The 24,006-nt window shown below is 44.8% G+C and overlaps 1 protein-coding gene across 5 annotated transcripts in view; it reads right to left on the bottom strand.

Annotated features, from left to right (window-relative positions):
- The window catches only part of PDE4D (phosphodiesterase 4D), a 622,016-nt gene that overhangs the window by 281,238 nt on the left and 316,772 nt on the right, over positions 1-24,006 (bottom strand). The window contains exon 1 of one of the 5 annotated variants that reach the window (XM_033163815.1): positions 5,071-5,790. The exons of the other annotated variants lie outside the window; for them this stretch is intronic. Within the exon in view, the coding sequence (XP_033019706.1) occupies positions 5,071-5,123 (53 nt within the window). The 5' untranslated portion in view covers positions 5,124-5,790. Of the gene's footprint in view, positions 1-5,070; positions 5,791-24,006 lie in introns of those variants that run through there. 5 annotated transcript variants of the gene reach the window in all.

The following is a 24,006-nucleotide window of genomic DNA, read 5'->3' on the forward strand; positions in this document are numbered from 1 at the left end:
AGAGCACTCTCCCCTGATGTGGTTTCCAGAAACTGGCATTCGGATGCATTGCTGCCTCCAACTGTGGTTGGCATCCATCTGTCTCAAAAGACAATGGAGTGTGCCTCCAGGGATGAAGTCAAACTGCTGCATTAGAAGCTACCAAAGTCCAGGGTGCAAGCCTGGGCAGTGTGTATGGAGATCCTGGGCTGCCCAGACAACAAGACCCTCCTCTCTGACTCACTGATGTGGTCCAAAGGAAAGCAGAGCAATACATTTGGCACCAGCTTGGCTGCAGGAGTTGCCAGAAGGAGGCGTACATGGCGCCATCCATCTGTCTTAGGGACTCCACTCCGGTTTTATGTAGCGTTTAGTAGGCATCAATAGTCCTCTCTTCCATGAAATTGTCTGAATTGTCTCCCCACCCCCGGGAACAAGTTTCATAGTTTCACCATTTGTTGTGTGAATAAGTACTTTCTTCCAACAATCCTTTGAGCATAAGCAAACCAACCTATTCTGCGTTTAAAAACAAACAAACAAACCCAGGTATAGTAGTAAACTGGCCAACATACCAAAGTGGGCCATGATCTTAAGCTATACATTCCAACACTTTTATCAAGTCCATGCTAGAGGATGGTCATGCTCAGAAGAATAGCTGGAGTGTGTCTGTCCCATCCCAGATTCCCTAAGACAGGAGGTGAATCAGCCCAGACACCTCCTGGCAAGGCAAAGGCATGTGGTCAGGGTCCTGGTGACCAGAGTCCATACCTAGCCAACTCAGAGGCTTCATACTGTCCACCAATTGTACAGCATGATGCTGCACATTTTTAGTTTCTGTTATGCCTAAAGGAGAAACAAAGGAACATAGGAAGTTGCCTTGCTCCAGAATGGACTAGTTTGTCTAACCTAGTACAGCTTACTCAAGTATAGCTTCTTCCAGTAAATGTTTTTCAATTGGACTTGCCAGGAATCGAGCCTAGGACCTTTCACACATGCAAGGCACATGCTCTGCTGCTGAGCCTAAGGACTTGTGTAGCTCACAAGGCTGCATCTCGGACAAGGCGGTTTCGAATTAAAGCTCTACAGAGTCCCAGATGTGTAAACCCGGTGAATTGTGAACTGCACATTCTTACTGCATTTCCCCCCTAAAAGTTGTACAAGATACATAGAATGTTTTTATTCACTGTACTGTTGGAAGAACAAACAATCACATCCAAAACCACAAAGTATTACAACCTACCTTCTATATTAAGAACCAGGGAAAGATCTACAATCCTTGTCTGGCTATAAGGTACCAGTAGATCCTGTAATTAAGCAGCATGCTTATTTTTATTTGATTTGGTATTAACATAAGGCTGCATGAGGAAATCCAGTCAATAAGCTGTTAGCGTTAAAGGTGTTGGAAATAAAGAATACACACACACACAAATGCATTCTAAGCTCAGCAGATTTTATCCCAGTAAAAACAGTATTCTTCCTTACTACTAAAAATCCACCAAGAAACACAGCTTTTTCTTTATGGAAGGGATAGGGAACCAGATGTTGCTAGACTGGCCATGCTGGCTGGAGCTGACAGGAGCTGAAGTCTAACAACATCTGGAGGACTGGAGTCTCCCCATCCCTGCCTTGGGGTGTCATCCCAAACCATCAGTGCCAGTTCCAGGTTTTGATGGGGTTGGGCCCCACCTGAGTGCAACCCACCCCCAACCACAACGGTTGCCTCTTTCTCTTGTACTCAATCTGCACAACCTTCCAGAGGGAGAGGTAAAGGTTTCTGCTCCTCTCATTACCAGATCACTCAGAAACGGCAACTGACCAGGTTACAAGACCAGAGGCCTCAAGATGGGCAGTGCCCCTGAGGCATCACAGGTGCCCCATGTCAATCAGTTCGTTTCTTTGTACCAATTGCTACTAAAGTAATTCTGTCCTTCCACCCATAGTGTCCATTCCTCATTAGGTCTCATATTCTAAGAACTATCTTGGGAATACAGAAACATAGGATACTTCCTTAGACTAAGTCAGATCATTAATTCACGTAGGTCAGCACTGCCCATGGTTGACCGGCCCACGGTTGACTCTCCAGAATTTCAGGGGGAAACCCATCCTAGTCCTAGCTGGAAATGTAGGGAGATGGAACCTGGGACCTTTTGCATGAAAAGTATGTTCTCTACTACTGAGCTATGACACTTGGAACCTGCTAGAAGCGAGTCTGAGCATCCCATAGCATTGATACACATATGAAGAGAGCATATGTGGAGAGCAGACAGAAAACAGATATTTGAAAGACATCCTAGCCAATGTAAGAAAAAGGCAGAGCAGCCAATGAGCCAGGCTGGGCCATGTCTAACCATATCAAGAACCAGCCCTGGAGCCTAATTTCCTGAACCAGGAACCACATCTACCTTCTGCAGGCCAGGATTCAGTTTCAACTTACTGGCCATCATCCAGCCCAACACTGCATCCAGCCACTGGTCCATCTCCAGCTCACTCTATTTCTCTGTTACCTGCCTGTTGATGCCACTGTGCCCCAAATCTCCCAACAAGTTCCTATACATGTTAAACAGCACTGGGGACAGGATGGAGCCTTGTGGCATCTCACCACCTAATAGGCAAGCTGCTAAGGTACTGTCAGCAAATATTGTGATGTGAAACTGACCTGCAGATACAAGCAAAACCACTTTAACAAAGTGTCCCACTCTCTACTCCCAAGCCAAAAATATGAAAAGCACAAACAGGGTCACACTTCTTATCTCTCTTCCAATAAAGGTAACCCATCAATGCCAATCCAATCCCAAACCCAGGCCTGAATCCAGGATCAGAAGCTTCATGCCTATGGAAACCAATCACTTGAAAAACAACATTGAGAGAGGGCTATTGTGCTCATGTCCTGCCTGGGGCTTTTCCATAGGATGGTAGACTTGACATGCCTTTGGCCCAGGGCTCTTCTTTTGCTCTTCTTCAGAGGTGTCATGCTTCCAAGCTAATGCCACATAGCCCTTTTCCATTCAGTGCCTGAAGGCGGCTTTGGGATCATTCAGCTAAAGCAGACCCTCCAGCTGTTGAGGAACTTCAGCTCCCTTCATCCCTGACCACTGACATGCTGGCTGGGGCTGATGGGAGCTGTAGTTCAACAACCATCATAAGAGCTCCCCACCCCTAAAGGCTAATTCACAGGACCAATGTGGGTCTTATTTTTCAATCACAAAGACTTTCCTTCCCTGCAAAGGTTTGAGTGTAGCTTCTTTCTTCTTCTTTCTTCTTTCTTTCTTTCTTTCCTTTCTTTCTTTCTTTCTTTCCCAATGCTAATATGCTACCCCCCTGCCTATTCTGAACTAGAGCTTTTCGTTCTTTTTAATGGCACACATAGGATGGAAAATGGAGAGAGGGGAATTGCACTCTCTCTGGAATCTATTGCCTGAAGCTCCATGTTTCATGGTAAGGCAAACCATGGTTTACCCATTTCCCTTTGGGTATGCTGCTTATTTGTAGTAGGACCAGGCCAAAGCACATCAGTCAGAAAGCTTCAGAGGTTTCGTCCAGCCTTTGACTGGATCAATGTCAGGTGTGAGTGGTCTTTTCCATGACGTGTAAATTAAATATGTGGTAAGACAGCAACAATTGCAACACTGACCCAGGATGATCCCGAATTGAGCTGATGGTGGCGAGGCCCTGCATCAAATTTTCCCACCTGCTTCAGTTTCACACACAAAGAACTTTTATTATCACAGATGGAAAGTTAGAAGGCTGGCAGAAGAAAAATGAAACTCAAATGCAGGGGGGACGGGAATAACTTTTAAAATATTGATATTTTAATGACTCATTTACTGATCACATATGCTCTCTTTTATATGTGACAGATTTTTTAAAAATGGTATATGTAAGGAAACTGACATAAGGATGAGGGTGGAAATGTTCACTGGACAAGAAAAGGAAATTTTGGATTTCTACAGTTACGTATGATGCTCAGCGATGCTGATGCTGCCACCCAATGCCTTTAAACGTATTGCTTCAGTGCTGAGGAGAGCAGTATTCAAGACAAGAAGCATCATTAATAAAGCTTTTAACCAAGCACCACATTAATTGGGTCGCTTGGAAAAAAACCCTCTTCCTGTTACTCCATTATAATCTTCATAAAGGATGTGTTACAGCAATCCAAGAGGCTCCCTCTCTGCACACCTTTTAAATAAATAACATGGAATTCTTGCCATGCCTGACAATACATAGGTACTAGGACCTTTTCGAAAGCAGCCTCTCCACCCACTAAAACATAAATAAATCCTAGTCATTCTTTTATAAATCTTTCCATACCTATGCATTATCAGGCATTGTTAAACAGTATGCATCTAGTATAAGCAGATTTATCCACTTTTCTAGAGCATACTGTTTAACACCGTGTAAGCAAACCCATCTTATTATATAACAAAATAGAAGGGCTATATTAAGTCACACTGCCTGGATTGTATAAGGGAGCAAAAAAATAATAAAAAATATGCAACTAATCCTAATGTTTCTTTGACGTTGCACACAAAAGAAGGGAGGGAAAAATAGTCCCCTGTGGCATGCATTTCTTAGAGAAAGCATCATTCATATTCTGGTGCATACCTAGCAAAAAGGGGGTGGGGCAGAGGGAGGAGAGGAGGAGGAAAAGCATAAAGGAAAAGGGAGGAAAAACAGTCCCTTTTCACACCAAATACCCCTTCACTGAAGCAGGAAAAGACTTGTCTGGAAAAAACACTGAACCTAAGAATAAACTTGAAAGAGTTAAAACAAAAACAGAAGTTCTATTTTCTGTTAAAGTCATCAAATTCAACAATGGCGACAAGAAAGGGGGTGGAATGTGTTTTCATGGTGCTGGATTAAAGGAAAAACAAGAATGACATCATAAAATGTACACATTTTCCTGCTGGGTTTCTCTTGTGTTGTAAAACTTGCATTATGCCCCCGTGTGGGATTTATTTATTTTAATGCACCTCTCGATCACAGTTCCTCACTTGCATCGCCATCCCTTGGTGCTAAGGAATCGATTGTCACAGCGTACAGCAAACAAGTATTGGGATAACTCCACATTGAAGTGTGCAGCAGTTTACTCACCATATCCACGAATGCCTCCTGAATGGAAAATTGTTTACATGCATCATATTCATGGTTCTATCGGCCTCAGTCTTTTCCTTGTCCAAAAAGCTTTATCTGTTACGGAATTCATAGATACATTCCGCAACAACTGCAGCATCAGTTAGTGTCATGGGCTATTGCAAAAAAAGTATTGTATTCCACATAAGTGAGAATCTCCAGGATTCAAGGGCAGAATTTCCAGAAGGTTTTCTAGGCTATGCGTCCATCCATTAATGCAATTCACTAGTATTCGTTTTTTAAAATCACAAAAGGAATCATATATGTTTAACAACTTATCCTAAATGAAGGCAACGGGTTCCCTTGATAAATCCCAGGTATAAATTAAAGCATCTTCTTGTGCAGCAGCATTTTAGACAGTAAGAAAGGTTAGTCAAAAGAGAGTTCCTTGCCATCTGTGCTAGATCAGTTTTTTAAGAGGAAATGCAAAACTTCACATGGTTTGCCATGCTGTCCTTTAGAAACAAGATTGCTTTTTCTTCCTTCTCCAAACCATATTCATCAGTGGTTGCTTTAATTGTGTTTCCTCTCTTTGCAAAGAAAAGACCAGACAAAGAATGGAGGTTGATCCAATACAGAGCAAACTTTTCATCGGGAAATGTAGGCTCTCCACTCTCTGCTTGATAGGAGGAAGCCTTAAGGAAGTATGTTATGCTATTTTCCTGCTCCATAAGATAAGGACTTACAATGCACTGAAGTTGTTGGTCATGATCCCACTCCAAGTTGCCATTTAAACCCATAATAAAGCTGTCTTCGACCTGGAAGCAAAAATGACTAATGCTGCAATATCACACAGACTTAGGAGGTAATAAGTCCCATTAAAACCACTGAGGCTTAACTTCTGAGTAAACACACCGAGGATCGTGATGGAAGTAATCGATTCCTTTGCTGCAGAGGAGCCTTGTTTTCTAACTAATATTCTACTTTGCATTTAAAACTATGTGTGCACCTCCACGTCTTGGCAGAAAGAAGGCGGGAGAGCTTCAAGGTCCTAATAATCAAAGAATCCCTTCCCTGGAGTTTCTCCTCTTCTTTTTTCCAGTTCTCCCAGCAATCGGCTTCTCAACACCGGTTATTCTTACTCCTGAATGTCATTGTCTGGCCACATCCTTGGATAGGTAGAGCGTGAAGTTCAGGCAAAGCCAGCCTTAGACTTTCCTGACCAAACGATGCAGGCAGCAGGATGTTGCTCGTCTCCTCCTCCTGCGAATTCCTACCGTGCCCCTTAGACCCCCTTTGTCTCCTTTTCTTACGGAAGGGCTCAGGACACTTGCAAGGCGAGTCTGTGCCACGAGAATTGTGCAGCAGAATTAGCTCCAGGCTGCAGCGAGCGCGGCTGCCCGACAGAGGATGTGCTCGCGTCAAGGGGCCCCTCTAGGTGGGTTCTCCATCCTGCCACCGCGGCTCCTCTGGCGCTTTTCACCGACGGCTCCGAGAGGGCGCCGCTCCGTTACTAGCAAAAGGTGGGTGGCAGGAAATAGAGCTATGCCTTTTTTTAAAAATTAAAAACATACACAAAAACCGGCTTCCCTACCTTCCAAGCGCCCTGCTCCTTAAAAGCAACCAACACGCCAAATATTCCACCAGCGGCTATTTTGCAAGGTTTGCTTTTTTATTTTGGAATGACACGATGTTCAAGCTCCCTCCTTTTGTTTCCTTTCTCTTTTTTCCCCCTCCTCGCTAAGGGGCGGGAGGGGGGCGGGGACGCTCACCAGGTCCACCCGGGCTTTGCATTGCCTAAGCAGCAGTCGTGACGGATCAGGCTAGTCCCCACTCAGCTATTTGGGGAGGAAATCCTGTACGACGAGCGTCACACACAAGGACAACAATCCCATAAACGGCTCGCCCCGTCATAAAAGGCTCCTTGCCGAGGAGTGTCCGCGATAAGAGGCGCCGCGAGCGCGCTCTTTTGGCGCTGCCTATTTCCTCTACGCCGGCGCGCCGGGCTGCTGCGCGCAGCAGCTGCTCGCCTCTCCTTTGCCCCAAGGAGCCCGCGGCCCTGTGGTCATCGGAGAGCGAGAACCAGGCAGCAAACTGTTGGGGACTAAGGGGATCTTGGGGGCGAAGGTGCCTTTGTTAGGAACAAAGCATCTGCTGCTGCCGATTGGTAGGCAGACCGGGCGCTCTCCCTCCTCCCCGCCCCCCACCGGCTGCAGAGACCGGGGCGCCGGGAAGGTAGAAGGGGGTGTGGCGGACGGGGCGATTGCCAGGGCGAGTCACGCTGCTCCAAGTTTCCTTCTTTCTCTCCCCCGCTCCCCACCCAGCTCCATTTCCAATACATGACGGGTCAAGCGGGGTGCAGACTGGATGAGCACGCAGGAATAATACTGTAGTGAAATAATAAATGCCTCCATCAAAGGAGGGGATCGACGTTTGCGATTCAGTTTCCTTTCTCGTTTGAGCTGCAGGTTGGTTGATTAAATACACCAATCTGAGAAGGCTGCAAAGTACACTGAAAGAAAACACGGAATGGAAAAACAAAATGAAAATGAAATGGAAAAGAACCATTTCAGTCTAACGCAGCCTTTGGCCAATTCCATTCAGAGCCCGCATTCTCTGTCCAAGCTGTTGGTAAAGGCTATGACTCATCTTGCTGTAGAATGTCTTGTACGCCGTGGATGCGACACTATTTTTTTTTCTTCCTTTTTCCCTCCCCTTTTTTTTTGACTGAAACGCTGGGATTGCCTAAAAGCGTCTGGGTTATTGGCGCAGTACAAGAGAGGGAGATTCTGCCCCAAATAACAGTATGAGTAATAAAGAAACGCAGCACACAGCCACCGGCCGGAGACTGTAAAAGTATCAATACTGTATATACAAACACGCAAGGATGAGTTCACACGTGCCTGGCACTTGATGGTAAGTGCTGCTCCACTTGGAATGGACTGCCTTGGAAGGCAGCAGACTCCTCTTCATTGGAGGTTTTTAAACAGGTTTCTTTAGCTGTGATTCCTGCATTGCAGGGGGTTGGACTAGATGACCCCTGGGATCCCTTCCAACTCTATGATTCTGTGATCACTGCAGCATGAAGCAATGAATGGGGAAGAACAGCCATGACAGATCATACACCAGAAGCAACATTCTCATTTCATCACACTATCCAACCAAGCTCCTGTGTGTAACCTCCTTCCAGTAACACAGATCCCTGAACCAGTCTGATCAGGATGCACAGACAGTGCCAGACAGAGGCAAAGGGGAAAGCACCACGCACATAAGCTGCACTCCTGCCACCCTGCTGGAGGCTGGTGGTACCTTAGGGAAATGGGGCACGGCCCCACCAACCTCAGTCTGCGCTCACCCACCTGCCTTCTTACAGCCACTCCAGGAAGTGGCACTGCCTATCGGCTTCCTCCTCCTTAGTCTCAGTGTGGTACAAAAAAGCAGGGAAGAGGACGGGGACAAAACTAGCTGGCTCTCAAGATGGAATAGCTCAGTTGGCAGAGCATGAGACTCTTAATCTCAGGGCCATGGGCAGGGGCGTAGGAAGGGGGGCAGGGAGTGGACCGCCTCAGTGCCATCATGGAGGGGGGTGACAAATCAAAGAACAATTACTGCCCTACGAGGGTGGTTCATTAAAAAACTTTTTTAAAAAATGCTTGCTCCAGAGGTCTTATCTTACTACACTAGGGATTATATAGCTATATCTGAAATTTCATGCATATCAGTTAATATCTTGACCCTCCTCCATGAAAATAGCTGTTTACTTGGCCATTTTCCTATGTCCTGAAGGCTGAAATTTCAATTCAGTGGAGCAGGGTCAAGATATTAACTGATATGCATGAAATTTCAGATATAGCTATATAATCCCTAGTTTAGTAAAATAAGAGCTTTGGTGCAGGCTTTTTAAAAAAGTTTTTTATGAACCGCCCTACTGCCCTACCCTCCGCTGGGCTTCCCTCGCCCACCGCCAGTCTCCGTTGTTGTGTCTTTATCCGTTGTGTGTCCTGTCTGAGGGGAAAAACAGAAGAAGGATGGCCATCGGTCAGGGATGGTCTAGTTGAGATTCCTGCATTGCCCCAGGGGGTTGGCTAGTTGACCCTCAGGGGTCCCTTCCAACTCTACAATTCTCTGGTGCAGGCTTGTGCAGAGTTTTAGGTACAAGCTGGATGCAAGGGGTGCATAGGATTGCAGCCCATCTTATGCACCGTCAGCTCGGGAATAAGTCCCACTGATCATGATGAGACTAGATTACTGCTGTGCAGTCCTGTTTTTTAAATAAATGTTTTCCTTTTCAGATAATACAGAGCATGGTGAAATCACAATAAATAAAACCTCCCCTTCAGTAGTTTCAAACACTACTACAGGTTCCACATAATATCTGCACTGCATTGTTTACTGTGACAGCACCTGAACTTTGGAACTCCCTGCCTATTGCAACAAACCACGTGCCTTTGCTAGACTCTTTTCGGGCACCTGCTAAAAGCATTCTTCTTTAGGCAAGCATACCTAGATGCTTAGGAAGTTGAAGTAATTTTAATTTTAATATTTTAGCTTTTGTATGTTTTAAGGTAGGATTGTTAACTTTTCTTGATTTTACTGCTGTGGTGTTTTTTGTTTTTGTTTTGGTAGACCACTTTGCAGGTTTTTAAAAATAAATTTTATTAAATAAATAAACAATAAATATAAATAAAACAATACAAGCCAAAACACAATCCATCCTGTAGATTTAAGTTTCTGTCCATAGTCACCTACTTGCTATCAGAGGCCCAGAATCCACATTCCTTTGTAAGAAAATATGAAATAACGTAAAGCCATTTTTTGCAGGCAAAAAAACCAAACAAACAAACAATGGGGGCTGACAATAAATTTTCCGCATCGGGTACCACTTGACCTTCCTATGCCTCTGGCCATGGGTTTGAGCCCCACATTGGGCAAAAAGCTCCTGCATTGCAAGGGGTTGGACTAGATGATTCTCATGGTCCCTTCCAAGTCTACAATTATGTGATTCTATTATTCTGCCTGCCATTGGCTCTGGCTCTACCTGTTGCTGTGCTCCCTGCCATGAAAGTTACTGAGAGATTGGCTTGGCATGTGTCTGTTTGTCTCTAAGCACATCATCCCCTGCCCCTGAAGTGTGCATGAATTGGCATGCATGAAGGAGAGAGAGGGGCGGGGAAATAAATAGATGGTGGTACTGTCAGGTCAGGGTTTGGAGACAAAAGTCTAGGTCCTTGTTCAGTGGATGAGAAGAAGAGTTTTGCAATAAGCAAAACAACACTTATGGAGCCCTATAACTCACTTAAGACCATTAAGTTCAGAGTCTAAAATTATTATTATTATATTATATAAAATTATCCAACAGCACCACTGGAATTGGACAATGGCTGATGGGCTCCAGCATTCACTTCAAAAGATCCCCCAAACTTGCTTTCATGCAAAGACTTCGACTTGACCATTCTTGCCCACTAAGAAGTGCCCCACATAGTGTTGAATTGTCAAGGCCCAATCAATACCAAGAGATACTGGTAAGTCCCATGCCAGTGCATAAAGGAAAGAAAACATTCCAACATAGGAGTCTACTGGGTTATTCCAGGTTAAACTACTTGCCCATCCAGGTTAAACTATTTGTCCCATAATTGTCTATTAAGTATTATCTACTCTGACTGGCAGTGTCTCTCTGGGATCTCAATACTTAATAACATTATACAACTCTGTAAGTGAAATAAATGTTTAACATTCATCTGAATTTTAATCTTCTTTATTAGAATGGGCAGTTGTGAGTATTAAATAAAACAATTCTAAATGGAAAATGTGGTGATGTCTTTGCTAATGCTGGAGGCTTGGTGTTTCATTAGTTAGATTATCCATATTTTCCATAATTGGAAGTTCTGACATTAATACTGCATCAGGTCATGTTTTCCTCAGAGATCAGATTGCTCTTAAGTCAGAAGTCATGGTTGGATTTGTCCTCCCCTGCCACTGTGGCCCCCATGGCATAGGAACCACTTCCCCAACCCATCCAAAGTGTGATCTTGCGTGGTGGTGGGCTGTGTGTGAATAATGAATGCATCAAGGGAGGCAAAAGCTGTTAGCATGACAGTCCCATCGCAGCAGTCCTGCGTAAGCAAATACAGTTGCCCTCCATCTCACAGTGGTGAAGGTCGGAGCTACCATACTTGTTCCCATTGCACCCTGCACATCCTACACCTTCAGACAGCCACGGCTTCCCCCAAAGAGTGCTGCGAATGGTAGTTCATTAAGAGCACTGAGAGTTGTTAGGTGATCCTTATTCTCCTCAGAGTGTGACAATTCCCAGAGTTCCCAAGAAAGGAGGCCTTGATTGCTTCAGCACTCAGGGGTCTCCTAACAACTCTCAGGAAACTTTGGGGAAAGCCATGTATGATTGTGCTTTAAATGTATAGTTTAGACAGGGCCTAAAGCAGATGCTCAAATTGCAAACATGCGCTGGATTATGGAGAAAGCTAGAGAGTTCCAGAAAAACACCTACTTCTGCTTCATTGACTACGCAAAAGCATTTGACTGTGTCGACCACAACAAACTATGGCAAGTTCTTAAAGAAATGGGAGTGCCGGATCACCTCATTTGTCTCCTGAGAAATCTCTATGTGGGACAAGAAGCTACAGTTAGAACTGGATATGGAACAACTGATTGGTTCAAAATTGGGAAAGGAGTACGACAAGGCTGTATATTGTCTCCCTGCTTATTTAACTTATATGCAGAATTCATCATGCGAAAGGCTGGACTGGATGAATCCCAAACCGGAATTAAGATTGCCGGAAAAAATATCAACAACCTCAGATATGCTGATGACACTACCTTGATGGCAGAAAGTGAGGAGGAATTAAAGAACCTTTTAATGAGGGTGAAAGAGGGAGAGCGCAAAATATGGTCTGAAGCTCAACATCAAAAAAACTAAGATCATGGCCACTGGTCCCATCACCTCCTGGCAAATAGAAGGGGAAGAAATGGAGGCAGTGAGAGATTTCACTTTTTTGGGTTCCACGATCACTGCAGATGGTGACAGCAGTCACGAAATTAGAAGACGCCTGCTTCTTGGGAGAAAAGCAATGACAAACCTAGACAGCATCTTAAAAAGCAAAGACATCACCTTGCCAACAAAGGTCCGTATAGTTAAAGCTATGGTTTTCCCAGTAGTAATGTACGGAAGTGAGAGCTGGACCATAAAGAAGGCTGATCGCCGAAGAATTGATGCTTTTGAATAATGGTGCTGGAGGAGACTCTTGAGAGTCCCATGGACTGCAAGAAGATCAAACCTATCCATTCTCAAAGAAATCAGCCCTGAGTGCTCACTAGAAGGACAGATCCTGAAGTTGAGGCTCCAGTACTTTGGCCACCTCATGAGAAGAGAAGACTCCCTGGAAAAGACCCTGATGTTGGGAAAGATGGAGGGCACAAAGAGAAGGGGACGACAGAGGATGAGATGGTTGGACAGTGTTCTCGAAGCTACTAACATGAGTTTGGCCAAACTGCGAGAGGCAGTGAAGGATAGGCGTGCCTGGCGTGCTCTGGTCCATGGGGTCACGAAGAGTCGGACACGACTGAACGACTGAACAACAACAAAAGCAGATGCTGGTGGCGCTGTTGGTTAAACCTAAAGCAGATGCAGGTGGCACTGTTGGTTAAACCACAGAGCCTAGGGCTTGTCGATCAGAAGGTCGACAGTTCGAATCCCCACAACGGGGTGAGCTCCTGTTGCTCGGTCCCTGCTCCTGCCAACCTAGCAGTTTGAAAGCACGAAGTGCAAGTAGATAAATAGGTACCGCTCCGGCGGGAAGGTAAACGGCGTTTCCATGCGCTGCTCTGGTTTGCCAGAAGCGCCTTAGTCATGCTGGACACATGACCCGGAAGCTGTACGCCAGCTCCCTCGGCCAGTAAAGCGAGACGAGCGCCACAACCCCAGAGTCATCCACGACTGGACCTAACGTTCAAGGGTCCCTTTACCTTTTTAAAGCAGATGCAGTAGCCTACATTTTTTCACTGGAGGAGCAGCTCTGGGACCATGAGGCATTTAACCCTTTCTCCCAACACCATTTCCTCAGTTTAAATCCCCCACCCCACTGAGGGTTGCCACCTGTCCGGTATAATACAGGATTGCCCTGTATTTCAATGTGAAATGTTAAATCATTCTTTCTCTCTTTGCCAAATTAGGGGTCTTTTCCCAATGCATGTGTTGGTCATATATTTAAGCTCTGGGTAGCCAAGCACAGAAAGATTTACAAATTTATGTGTGTATGTCAAATTCCAGAGGGACCATCCTGTTAGGCTGCAATGGATTATAATGGATTGCTTTGAAGTCACTTCAGCACCAGATGAAAACACAAACTGGCCCTCAACTTCCCCATCTTGCCTTGTCCTGTATTTTGGCAGAACAAAGGTGGCAACCCTAACCCCACTAAATAGATATACTTGTATCACGTCTGTCATTTTTCCCACTGTGGGTCTAATAGCAGCTCTGGGAGTTCCAAAAAAATCTCCCAAACAACAGCTTCAAAAGATCCAAACACCTCCAGCAAATGCCTGTTTTAGTTCATCTCCAAAATTGAGCACCTGCCTCATCAGAATAAAAGCAGCTTCTGCCTCACCTCTTGAAGAAACGAAGCTGCATCCATTATACCATCCTGTGGACACACCAGAGTGTTAATGTGCATGTGGGCTGGAACAGATCCATTTTTTCCACATGCACTTTTGATTGCTTGTTTTGGTTTGTTCTTGTTTTATTGTGTATTTTGTGTTTTGATCTTGTATTTTTATGCTGTGAAGAACCCTGAGATCTTTGGGTGAAGGGTGGTATACAAATTTAATAAGCAACAACAGCAGCAACACTGTCTCAATGCTTCCTCCACCACAGTAGTGGAGGCTGCTTTATATTTTGTCAACATCCTTCTGAAGCCAGTGCTTCCAAGGCAGTATGAGAAGCTGTAAATTCAGCAGCAATGTTGAATGTTGCCCTCAATTTGCAGATTGTTCTTCGGGTTCATGCAAACCAGTTGTGGATGTCGCAACAGCACACTGCAGACCTGCGTTTGGCTTGTTGTTTGCTATAAACTCTTTAATCTGTCAGGGTGCTTCCAGATGGAGGATGTTTGTGGCTTCATCACTACCAGTCCCAGAGGGGTTGTGATGATCTTAGCACTGATTTCCAGTTGCTGAAGAGCACAGCAGGGAATTAGCAAGGCCAGCAGATGTGACAAAGTGCAGAGAAGCGCCTACTCTGGGACTACGGCACACAGTGCTGCAAGACTGTGTACCTCTCTTTTCATCCCCCAAGAATGCTTCCTGCCCTTGTGGTTTAGAAGTAAGTCATTCAGTCAGCTGTATGGAGGCTGTTGTTTGGATATAGTCTCAGCAAGGATATTCCCTATCGTATCACACTACCTTCAGGCGTACGTGGTTTTCATCTTAGCCCTTTTCTCCTGAATTGCCACCCTTGTTAGCCCATTTTTATAGAGCATCTAGAGGATCTTGTCATCAGCCCACTGCATTTCCGTTCTTTTTTTAATGCTGCCCACCTATGCTTTTTCAGATCTTTCTTAATAAGAAAATGCAATTGCAGCAGCAGTCAGCTGTCAGGGACGGGTGGGACGAAGAGGAGTGGTGGGAGACACCAGCCAAGGAACCCCCAAGGGAAACCCCAGAGAAGGAAGGCTCAGAGCCAGGGGAATGGTGGTGGAACAATGAGGAAAGGTCAGAGGGAGAAGACTGGGAGGAGGGGCTGGGCGCTGAAGGGGCAACAGGGTTTAGTGAGCTGGGAGAGCAGGTGACAATGAGCAGTTCAGATTCCGAGGCTGAAGCAGAGGAGGTGGGTCAAGAGGCTGCTGTAGAATCCAAGGACTCTCCCTCTCCTGTTGCAACAAGTTCCCTTCCTCCTTGGTCTCAAAGAACGCGCAAGATAATGAGGAGGGCAGAACAGAGACCAGAGGTGCGCAGACGCAGTTTGAGACTGCTTGGGAGACATCCAGGAGAGTAGGAGCCTTAGAGAGGTGTGGAAAGCTCCCACACCTTGAAGTAATGGTGCATTATTCCTCCCTATTTGTAGGTTCGGTCCATTTTATTTATTCCCCATTGAGAGCAAGTAGGTTTGCATATCCTATTAATTGCCCCAGTTTCTCTACCCTCATTGAGGAGATGGAGAATTTCATGGTTGATCTCTCATTCTTAACCTTTTGATTTCATACCAATTCCCTCCCCGATAAAACAATTAAAAGAAAATAAAGGAAAGTAGCAATTAACATACACAAATGGTGAAAACTAAAACTGATACAATATAAGGGAAATTAAGGGAGGGCATTCAAAATGCACTCAGTGAGAAATAATAAATAAATGCTTACACTGCAGACGGGAGACTCTCTGTTTGCCTGGTATGAGTGTACCAACAAACCACAAAAAATACAAGTTGGATCAGCACATTAACCTTTCAAAGACATACTTCCAGCATTCAGTCTCATAGCAAAAATTCAGTCCCAGAGCACATTCACCCACCTGCTCATGAATACTGGGAATTACAGTTTGTTAAGGAGGATGCTGGGAGCTGTAACTATGTGAAGTGCAAACTACAGCTGCCAGGATTCTTTTTTTTGGGGGGGGGGTGAGGGAGATGTGTATTCACTGTATGGTGTGTACACAGCCCAAGCATCCTGTTTTCTGGTGAAGTATAGCTGGCCACCCTGTCATCTTCATTCTGTTCTACATCCAAACGCAACAGTAAAAACTGCCCATCCTATGCACACATATTATAGAGCACCCAGAATCATAGAATCGTAGAGTTGGAAGGGACCCCGAGGATCATCTAGTCCAACCCCCTGTGATGCAGGAATCACCTGCCACTGAACTCGGCAGAATCCACTTCTAAGCAAGCATGATTATGATCAGGCTGCAAGTGATGCTTCCCATTTCTTAACTGTGGGAGAGGAAGTGAGCTGTCAATGGCTACTGGCCATGGTGGTTATGCTCTGCCACCACAGACAGGAGGCAGCAATGCTTCTAAATGTCCATTGCTGGAAATCACAGGAGGGGAGAGTGCTTGTTCTCATATTCTGCTCCCTGGTTTCCAACAGGCACCGTGAGAACAAGATGCTGTACTAGATAGGCCATTAGCGTGATCCAGCAGGCTATTCTTATGTTCTTATGTGACATTAACCAAAATGTTTACATTAAATAAAGTGTTCTGATGCATGCCCCAAGTTACACTTAGTACTGGTTTAACGGTTCATCCTTTCTACTGCTCTTAAGATTTAAAAGAGTCATTCCAAGAGAGATTAATGGCCTCTGGTGTCCTATTTTCCCTTGTTATTGTTAGAAACGGACTCCGTTGGCACAACGACTCGTTAATGAGACAGACACGGCACCAGCTAGTGGGTGTGGTAGCTGCAACGTGTCAGAGATTTGTATCATATGTTGCTGAGTGAAAAGGAAATGCCGTAAATGTAACCTTTGAGGTCTGACTATCAGCGGATCCATTCCATCAGCATGGGGTTTGTGGAATGATGAACGGATCTCGGGACCCAACGCCATGCCAACCCTTGCCCTGCTTGCTGCTGTCAATAAAGATTTGGCCTGATTTTATCCCATCACCGTTGTACCATCTGGTTATTTTGCTGCTCTCATGGGTCACATAATGCGCCTGCCTGGGAAAATAAAATTGCTCTTGACTACTGGCACCATATTAAAAATGTATTCATTATTATCCATCAACAATAAAACATTAGCATAAGTATTTAAAGCTCAGTCAGATATATCTTTTGAAGATGGTCAAGACCTGTTTTTAAAACCAAAATGTTGCTTTGTTACTCTTCTCATTTTGAATTTCAGACCTGTTAATATTCCATGCCATTTCACCATGTGCGGTATTATTTATACTGATTACAAGAAACACAGTCAAACCAATTTATTTCTGCATAATACTGTGTCACTAATTGCTTTAGTGCAATGTCATATTATCCTGGGTGCAGGGGGGGGGGTGTAAGTCAACAAAACCTTTCCAAAGGGGATTAATTCAAAATGTGATGCACTCATTCCTCATACTATGGCAAAGATTGGAGAGTTACTAAGTACCGGTACTTGCAGGGCTTAATGCATCCCAAAGGAGTTTCCAGGTAATCGGCACATGCACACTTGATTAAAAAAAATAAAATCTTATTAAATGTGTAGATAGGAATCATTAAAAGGCAAGCGTCTTTATCCTATGGACCAGGCTCTGAAAAGAACGTACGAGCACAGCTGGATTTAGACCTAATGTCCAGCGCCCTGTTGCCAACAGCAGCTATCCAGATACCCCTTGGTCATCCACAAGCAGAACGCAATGGCCCCAGGTTTATCCCACTGCTCCCCAGTGACTGGCATTCAGAGGCAGGCTGTCCCTGATCCTACAGGTAGCATAGAACCATAGCTATTAATAACATTGTACTCCAAACACTTATCTAGTTCCCTTTTGATGCCACCTAAGTTGGTGTCCTACAGCACATCTCGTACCTATAGTAAATTGTATAGGTTAATCACACATTGTGTGAGTCCTTCCTTTTGCATTTCTTGAAGTTTCTTTCGATGATTGCTTGCATATGCCCAGTGGAATAAAGTGGGAATACCTTTTTTCTTCTGCCAGGATTTTTCAATCAGTTAAATGTTGATTGCTGCCCTTGTTTACACTAACCATAACTTGTTGCCATAACCATGGACACGATCACAAACATACACTGCAACTATGGCTTAGGTTGCAAAGCTAAGCCCTCCCTATGCACCCATGCACAAAGAGATACACCAGTGAAACTGGCTTGTCACAGTGCAAGTCAAGAGGCCAGATCAGGAACAGCCAATGTGGTACCCTCCAGATGCTGTTGGACTACAACTCCCGTCATCCCTAGCCATTAGCCATACTGGCTAGGGCTGATGGGAATTGTTGTTGAACAGCAGCTGGAAGGCACCATATTGGCTACCCTTGGTCTGGAGAGTCAGGGAATCTGTGCTAACCATGGTTTGCTCAGTGTAACCCTTAACTATGGTTAGTGGACACCCCAATTTGTAAACTCACTTTGACCCATCTTGTTTCACATCTTGGCTTACAACCAGCCATAGACGAAGAAAATAAATAGCAATGGTTATATGTTCTGCTTGTCTGCAGACAGTCTTACAATCAAAGCCAGACACTGGGGCGCTGTGGTTTTTTTGTTTCAAAGAAATTTAGGAAAATAAAAGATCTACAAGGGTTATCAAAGTCCTCTCATTGCCAATGAATCCTAGTTCTTTTAGTACATTTACTCATGATTTATTCACAACAGTTTTAAATTAGCTGAGCTTCTCCCTTGGGGAAGTTAGTCCACAGACTTATATTTCTTGTTAATATATAATCTTAAAGATGGTAACAAATAGGCCTTTAATATACATGGAGTGATTCATATTGAAGAAGCTTTTCTTTTTTTGCCTAACTCATTAGACAAATTTTACTGCCATCCCACCAGTTCCAACTCACCCTGAAATAGAGTTTAAAAGCAAGCAAAGATTATCAGAAAATATTTTACCAAGATGCCTGGTTTCCGATCAGCTCTGAGAGTTTTGCTGCTTGGTCAGCCCAGCTGGCATATCAACAGTGCAATCCTAAGGCTGCTTACTCAGAAGTAAGTCCCAACTTGCTCAGTGGGGCTTCTTCCTTAGTAAATGTTCTTCAGGTAGCAGCTTAGGGATGCAGACTGCTGGGAGTTAGTCCTACTGATCACTGCAAGATTTACTTCTGTATTAGGGGAGGGGAACTTGTGGCATCCCAGATGTTGCTGAACTCCAGCGCCCATCATCCCTAATCACTGGTTATGCTGGCCAGGGCTAATGGGAGTTGGAGTCCCAGTATTTGTAGGGCCACAGGATTTATGTAAGCAAGCATAAGATTTGGCTGGACGCTTTCTTCCTCATTGAATAGGATAACATGTTTTGAAAACATTGTGAGTAAAGAAAGATTCATCTTAAAGCATTCCAAAGTTTTCTGACCTTGGAACTCTCTGGATCAATTCACATTTCTAGATAAAGAAAATATGAAAAAAGGCTTTACTTAAAAGAAACAAAAAAACCCCCCACCAATTCTTGGATTTGGAGAAAGCAATTTTTGGAGTTCAACAGTTTGGTGCCTACTTGATTGAATGTGCACTTTTTAAACATACTGTACTGGAAATGGAATGAAAGGTTTGTTGATATGATTTGTGGAAATTAAAGAGCTGCAATCTATATATTTTTATATACAGTATGTATGATCTGAATGACTTTATAAACTGAAAAAGAATAGAGAATGAAATGAAAAGGACAATATGTATGGATGTCCACTGGAGACAAACAATAAGTATTTTTGGGATCACCGGGGGGGGGGGGACACAAAAGAAGAAAAATAACGAAGGTAGCTATAATCCACACATGGTAACACTGAACCAGTAACATAATGTGACTGTAATTGGGCCAAAAATGTCTGTTCAAGGTGAGAAAGTACAATAATTGGGTTAAAGAAATATGTGTTAAAGAAAGTTGTTTAAAATGAGTTAAAAATGGCTATCAGCTTGGATTGTAAAGGCTGATCTTCTTGAATGCAAGGAGGTGCGAGTGGATATAGATGCTTCTGCCCTGATGATATTTCATGTCTGTTTTAGTCCTGCCAAATCCTTAGTCTATCTCTTGCTCTTTTTTGCAGTGATGTGGTTTAGACAGAGGATGGAGCTGGAGAAGATGGACTATGAAATGTACGGTCATTAATGTTTAATAGAAACTGGCTGCCTAATACGCCATTTGCACTCAAGTTTAAATTATTTATGTAGAGAAACCAACATCAAAGGTATCGTTTCTCCCTGTTCCCACCTTGAAAAACTGATATTCTTTGTCAGATACTTAACAGAAGCATTTTCCTTAAAAATCATTGCAGGCTTGCCAGAGGACAACAATTATAAAAAGGAAGCAATGGGTTTTCTTTCTTTCTTTCTTTCTTTCTTTCTTTCTTTCTTTCTTTCTTCTTCCTTCCTTCCTTCCTTCCTTCCTTCCTTCCTTTATTTTTTTTTAATTGCATTGAAATTTTAAGTACCGGTACTTCAGTTTCACCCAATTGCCATTCTCACTAAAATGGGTATATTTCACAACTACTGTGTGATATGCTGAATCCATTTATAGATTACAATAGCCTAGAATATATACTATGTGGATTGTTACACACTATCCCCAATCTTCCAGGGGTTTCAAGTGTTTTTCCAGGGTTCGGTTTCTTTAGAATGAAGGTCCATATATACAACCTCAGCATAGGATGGGGAGCTCACAGCATTAACACCCCAAAAGATCTCGCTCTTCAATTAATCATAGTTTTAGATTCAGAATAAGATCAAGACGTGTTTCTGGGTCCCCCACTTCCAGCCCAACTCACACATACACAACAATTCTCTAGTCCAGCCCACTTTGACTTATTGATCTCCATCACTCAACTGTAGCTATAGCAACCTAGCTCATTATTTTAGATGCTGATGGGGTCACGCAAGTGGCCAGCTATGGTCTTTTGAAGAAACTTGCCTGTTCAGTCCAGCAACCTCTAATATTCTAACCCTCACTGGATACAGAATCCCCAGAACTGGAAGGGACTCAGGATATCATTAAGACCACAGCTTTTCAAACTTTTCATGCTGGTGACACAAATTTTAGACATGCATCATTTTGTGACACAGTAATTCAGTTTTACTAGCAAACTGGATGTTAAACTAACCCGAGGAGCGCAAGGGGCATTTGTGCAACACACCTACACACTGCAGCTGACACACCAAAATGACACGACACACAGTTTGGAAAGCTCTGATCTAGACTGATCCCTGAACATCTCCCCCAAGAAAAACTTATAACAGTAGTTACATCATAGAAACCCTCATTTGGCTAGCTATATTTGGGTAAGTGATGAGCTTTTCCTGGTGAATGAAGTCATAAAACGACTTATAGTTCTCCACAGATTGTTCCTAAAGGTATTTACTGTGTGTGGGGGGGGGGGTGTAAAAATCAGGGGCCGCCTCTGCTTTCTTGCACACCGGTAGATTGTTTTGGTTTTTTTTTTAAAGTATTTTTATTAAAGATTTCTTGATTTACAAAAGTATTGCAATGTCTCTCTCTCATGTTTTTTACATGTATCATTTTTACAAATCAGTTTCATTTATCGAGACATTGGGAAGGAAAAAAAGGGGGGAGGAGATGGACAGGGGTGGGAGGATGGGTGGGGGTGCAATCGGGTGACGATGTTTCTATTTTACTTAATATATGTAGGGTTTGATGTCAGCTTGCTTGTGCGGGTTCTCTTTTGTTCGCTTGTGTTCCTTTGGTGGTAAGAGAGGTTGGGGTTGGCCTAGGGCAGGGGTCTGCAACCTTTAAGACCAAAAGAGCCACTTGGACCCGTTTCCGAAGGGAAAAAAAAAACTGGGAGCCGCAAAACCATTGCGACATTTAAAACAAATATAACACTGCATTTTATTTTTAAAAATCCGATTTAAATTTTTAAAAATCCAATTTAAATAAAAAAAATCCATTTTTTTTTTAAAAAAAATCATTCATTTTTATCCACCCTGGGGACCACTACCAGGTCACAGCCTGATCCAAGGTGGGTTGCAACAGCATACAAATATTTGATTTGTTGTTGTTTTTTTTAAAAAAATGAGTCCTCAACTGCACACTTGTGTTAAATGTTTGTCCCATGTCTTATTGAAGACTGCTGGCTTTTACAATAATCTTAGTGTCTTTTACCCTTAATATTCCGGACCAGAGGCTATGTTCACCTCTTCCAACCTCCTCTCTTGCTAAATAAAGCACAGAATTGCACCAGAGAAGCCTGTGATGTTTGTGCTGACTTGCATACAGGTGGCTGTAGTAGTTCGTAGTGTTCAAACCTTTTTAGGGGAGTTCCCTGCCCCCTTAATGACAATGGCGATAGATTTTGCACATGAACACAGATCCAAGTTAGGACTCCTCTCTTCCACGCCAACAGGTGCTTTGTCAAGGCTCCCCTAACACACACTCAGGACAGAGGAAAAACTGCAAAACGTCCCGGCCTTGCTCCGGGGCGGAGAGAGACGCGCGCCCGTGAGAGCGCGGTCTGAGGCTGCGAGTGGAACCAGGAGCGAAGGAGGCAGCGGCAGGGAAACAGGCGCCGCTTCCTCGACCATTTTTAAAAAGAGGGCTTCCCCCCTCGCCCACCACCCGCCGCCCCTGGCCCAGCCCGCAGCTGCCTACCTCGTCGTCGCCTCGACGCAGCAGCCAGCAGCCTTCCGAGAGGAACCGCGGCCAGCCCTCCCCCGCGGTCCCACGACCCAGCCAAGGAGTCCTGGCCTCCAGTGCCCGTGCGGGGACGCGTCTGAAGGCCCCCTTCCTGCCCCCATCCCGTCCCGCCTCCCAGCTGCCTCTGGATGCCGCGGGGTCCCACATACCCGCCGACCCCGGAGCTCCCCTGTCCGCCCCAAGGCCGCCTCCCACGCTAGGAAGACTCCCGGAGCTGGGCAGGGTTGGTCCTGCCAGGCAGGCTTGGGGGGCAGCCTCTCCCATGGGCGCCTGCTTCGGAGGCGGAGGCGGGGTCTTCAAAGTTCCCCCTCCCGCTCACCCAGCTCCATCTCTTCCCGAAGGCTGAGCTGCACCACCTCTACTGCGTCCCCACCGCCTCCAAGCCCCGCTGCCCCGCTGTTCAAGGCCAGGTGATCCTGGGTACGCCCCTGAGCAGCGCCCTCAGCCTCCGGAGGGCGGGCCGCCAGCCAGCTGGAGGGCGGTCGCTGCCAGCTGGAGAAGTGGGCGGGCGTATCTGCCCCGGAGCCGCGGCAGCCGTGTAAAAGAGCCGCATGCGGCTCCGGAGCCGCAGGTTGCTGACCCCCGGCCTAGGGTGTGGTTGTTCATTTGTGATTGGCTGTGGTAGTCTTTGTCTTCATGTGTGAGTGGGATGAGTGGGTGTTTGGGATCAGGTTAGCCATACTGATTTGTATGCTGTTGGAAGATTTTTGTCATTGTATTGTTGGGCTGTGTGTGTGTGTGTGTGTTCTTGAAGCTACTAACATGAGTTTGGCCAAACTGCGAGAGGCAGTGAAGGATAGGTGTGCCTGGCGTGCTCTGGTCCATGGGGTCACGAAGAGTCGGACACGACTGAATGACTGAACAACAACAAGTGTGTGATAAAGGGGAGCCACACTTGTAGATTGTTAGGCCAGCAGCCATCATTGGGAAAACAGCAAGCTTTAAGGGCAGTGATTGGGAAGCAAGATAATGCAAAGCACACAGCACTTCAGGCTATGCCAGGAGTGCTGCTGATGTCACTGCAGTGCCCACCCTTACTTGGGATGGATTTAGACATGGCCTATCCCAGTTGTTTTCTCCTCCCTTTCCTCTCAACGACTGTTAACCCACACCATTTAAATGTTGGTAGACTACAATGCCCATCATCCATGGCCATTGCACATACTGATGGGAGCTGTTGTCCAACAACACCTCGAGGGCCTCAGGTTCCCTATCCTTGCAGTAGTAGAACCTGAATGGAAGGTGTTAGGAAAGAGCCATTGTTGGGTGCCCGTGACGTCTGTGCTAGTGGAGAGATGCAAGCATTGATAATATTGAAGAAGACAAGGTTTCCTGCCTCAGGGCGTTCAGATTCATGCAGAAATTAAATAGAGGGGAGAAGTACAGTTGGTCATGTGGAGAAGCTGACTAATATCCTTTCTATACACTTGGAAGTTGCAACTGCCACTGAATAATGAATTGATTGTTAAATCCTTAATGAGATTTATTAAATGAATGTGAGTCAAATATTCCCAACCTCCAAAGCTTTTATTGCTCTCCTTTTAATCTAAAGCAGTCTGACCGGGAGTGAGCATGTGACAATCTAAATCATAAACTGTTGTTGCTTTCCAATTACAGGGCATGTTAGCACGATGGATTCTTATAAAGGGCACCTTAAAG

This window comes from Lacerta agilis, chromosome 11 (assembly GCF_009819535.1).
Source record: "Lacerta agilis isolate rLacAgi1 chromosome 11, rLacAgi1.pri, whole genome shotgun sequence".
NCBI lineage: Eukaryota > Metazoa > Chordata > Lepidosauria > Squamata > Lacertidae > Lacerta > Lacerta agilis.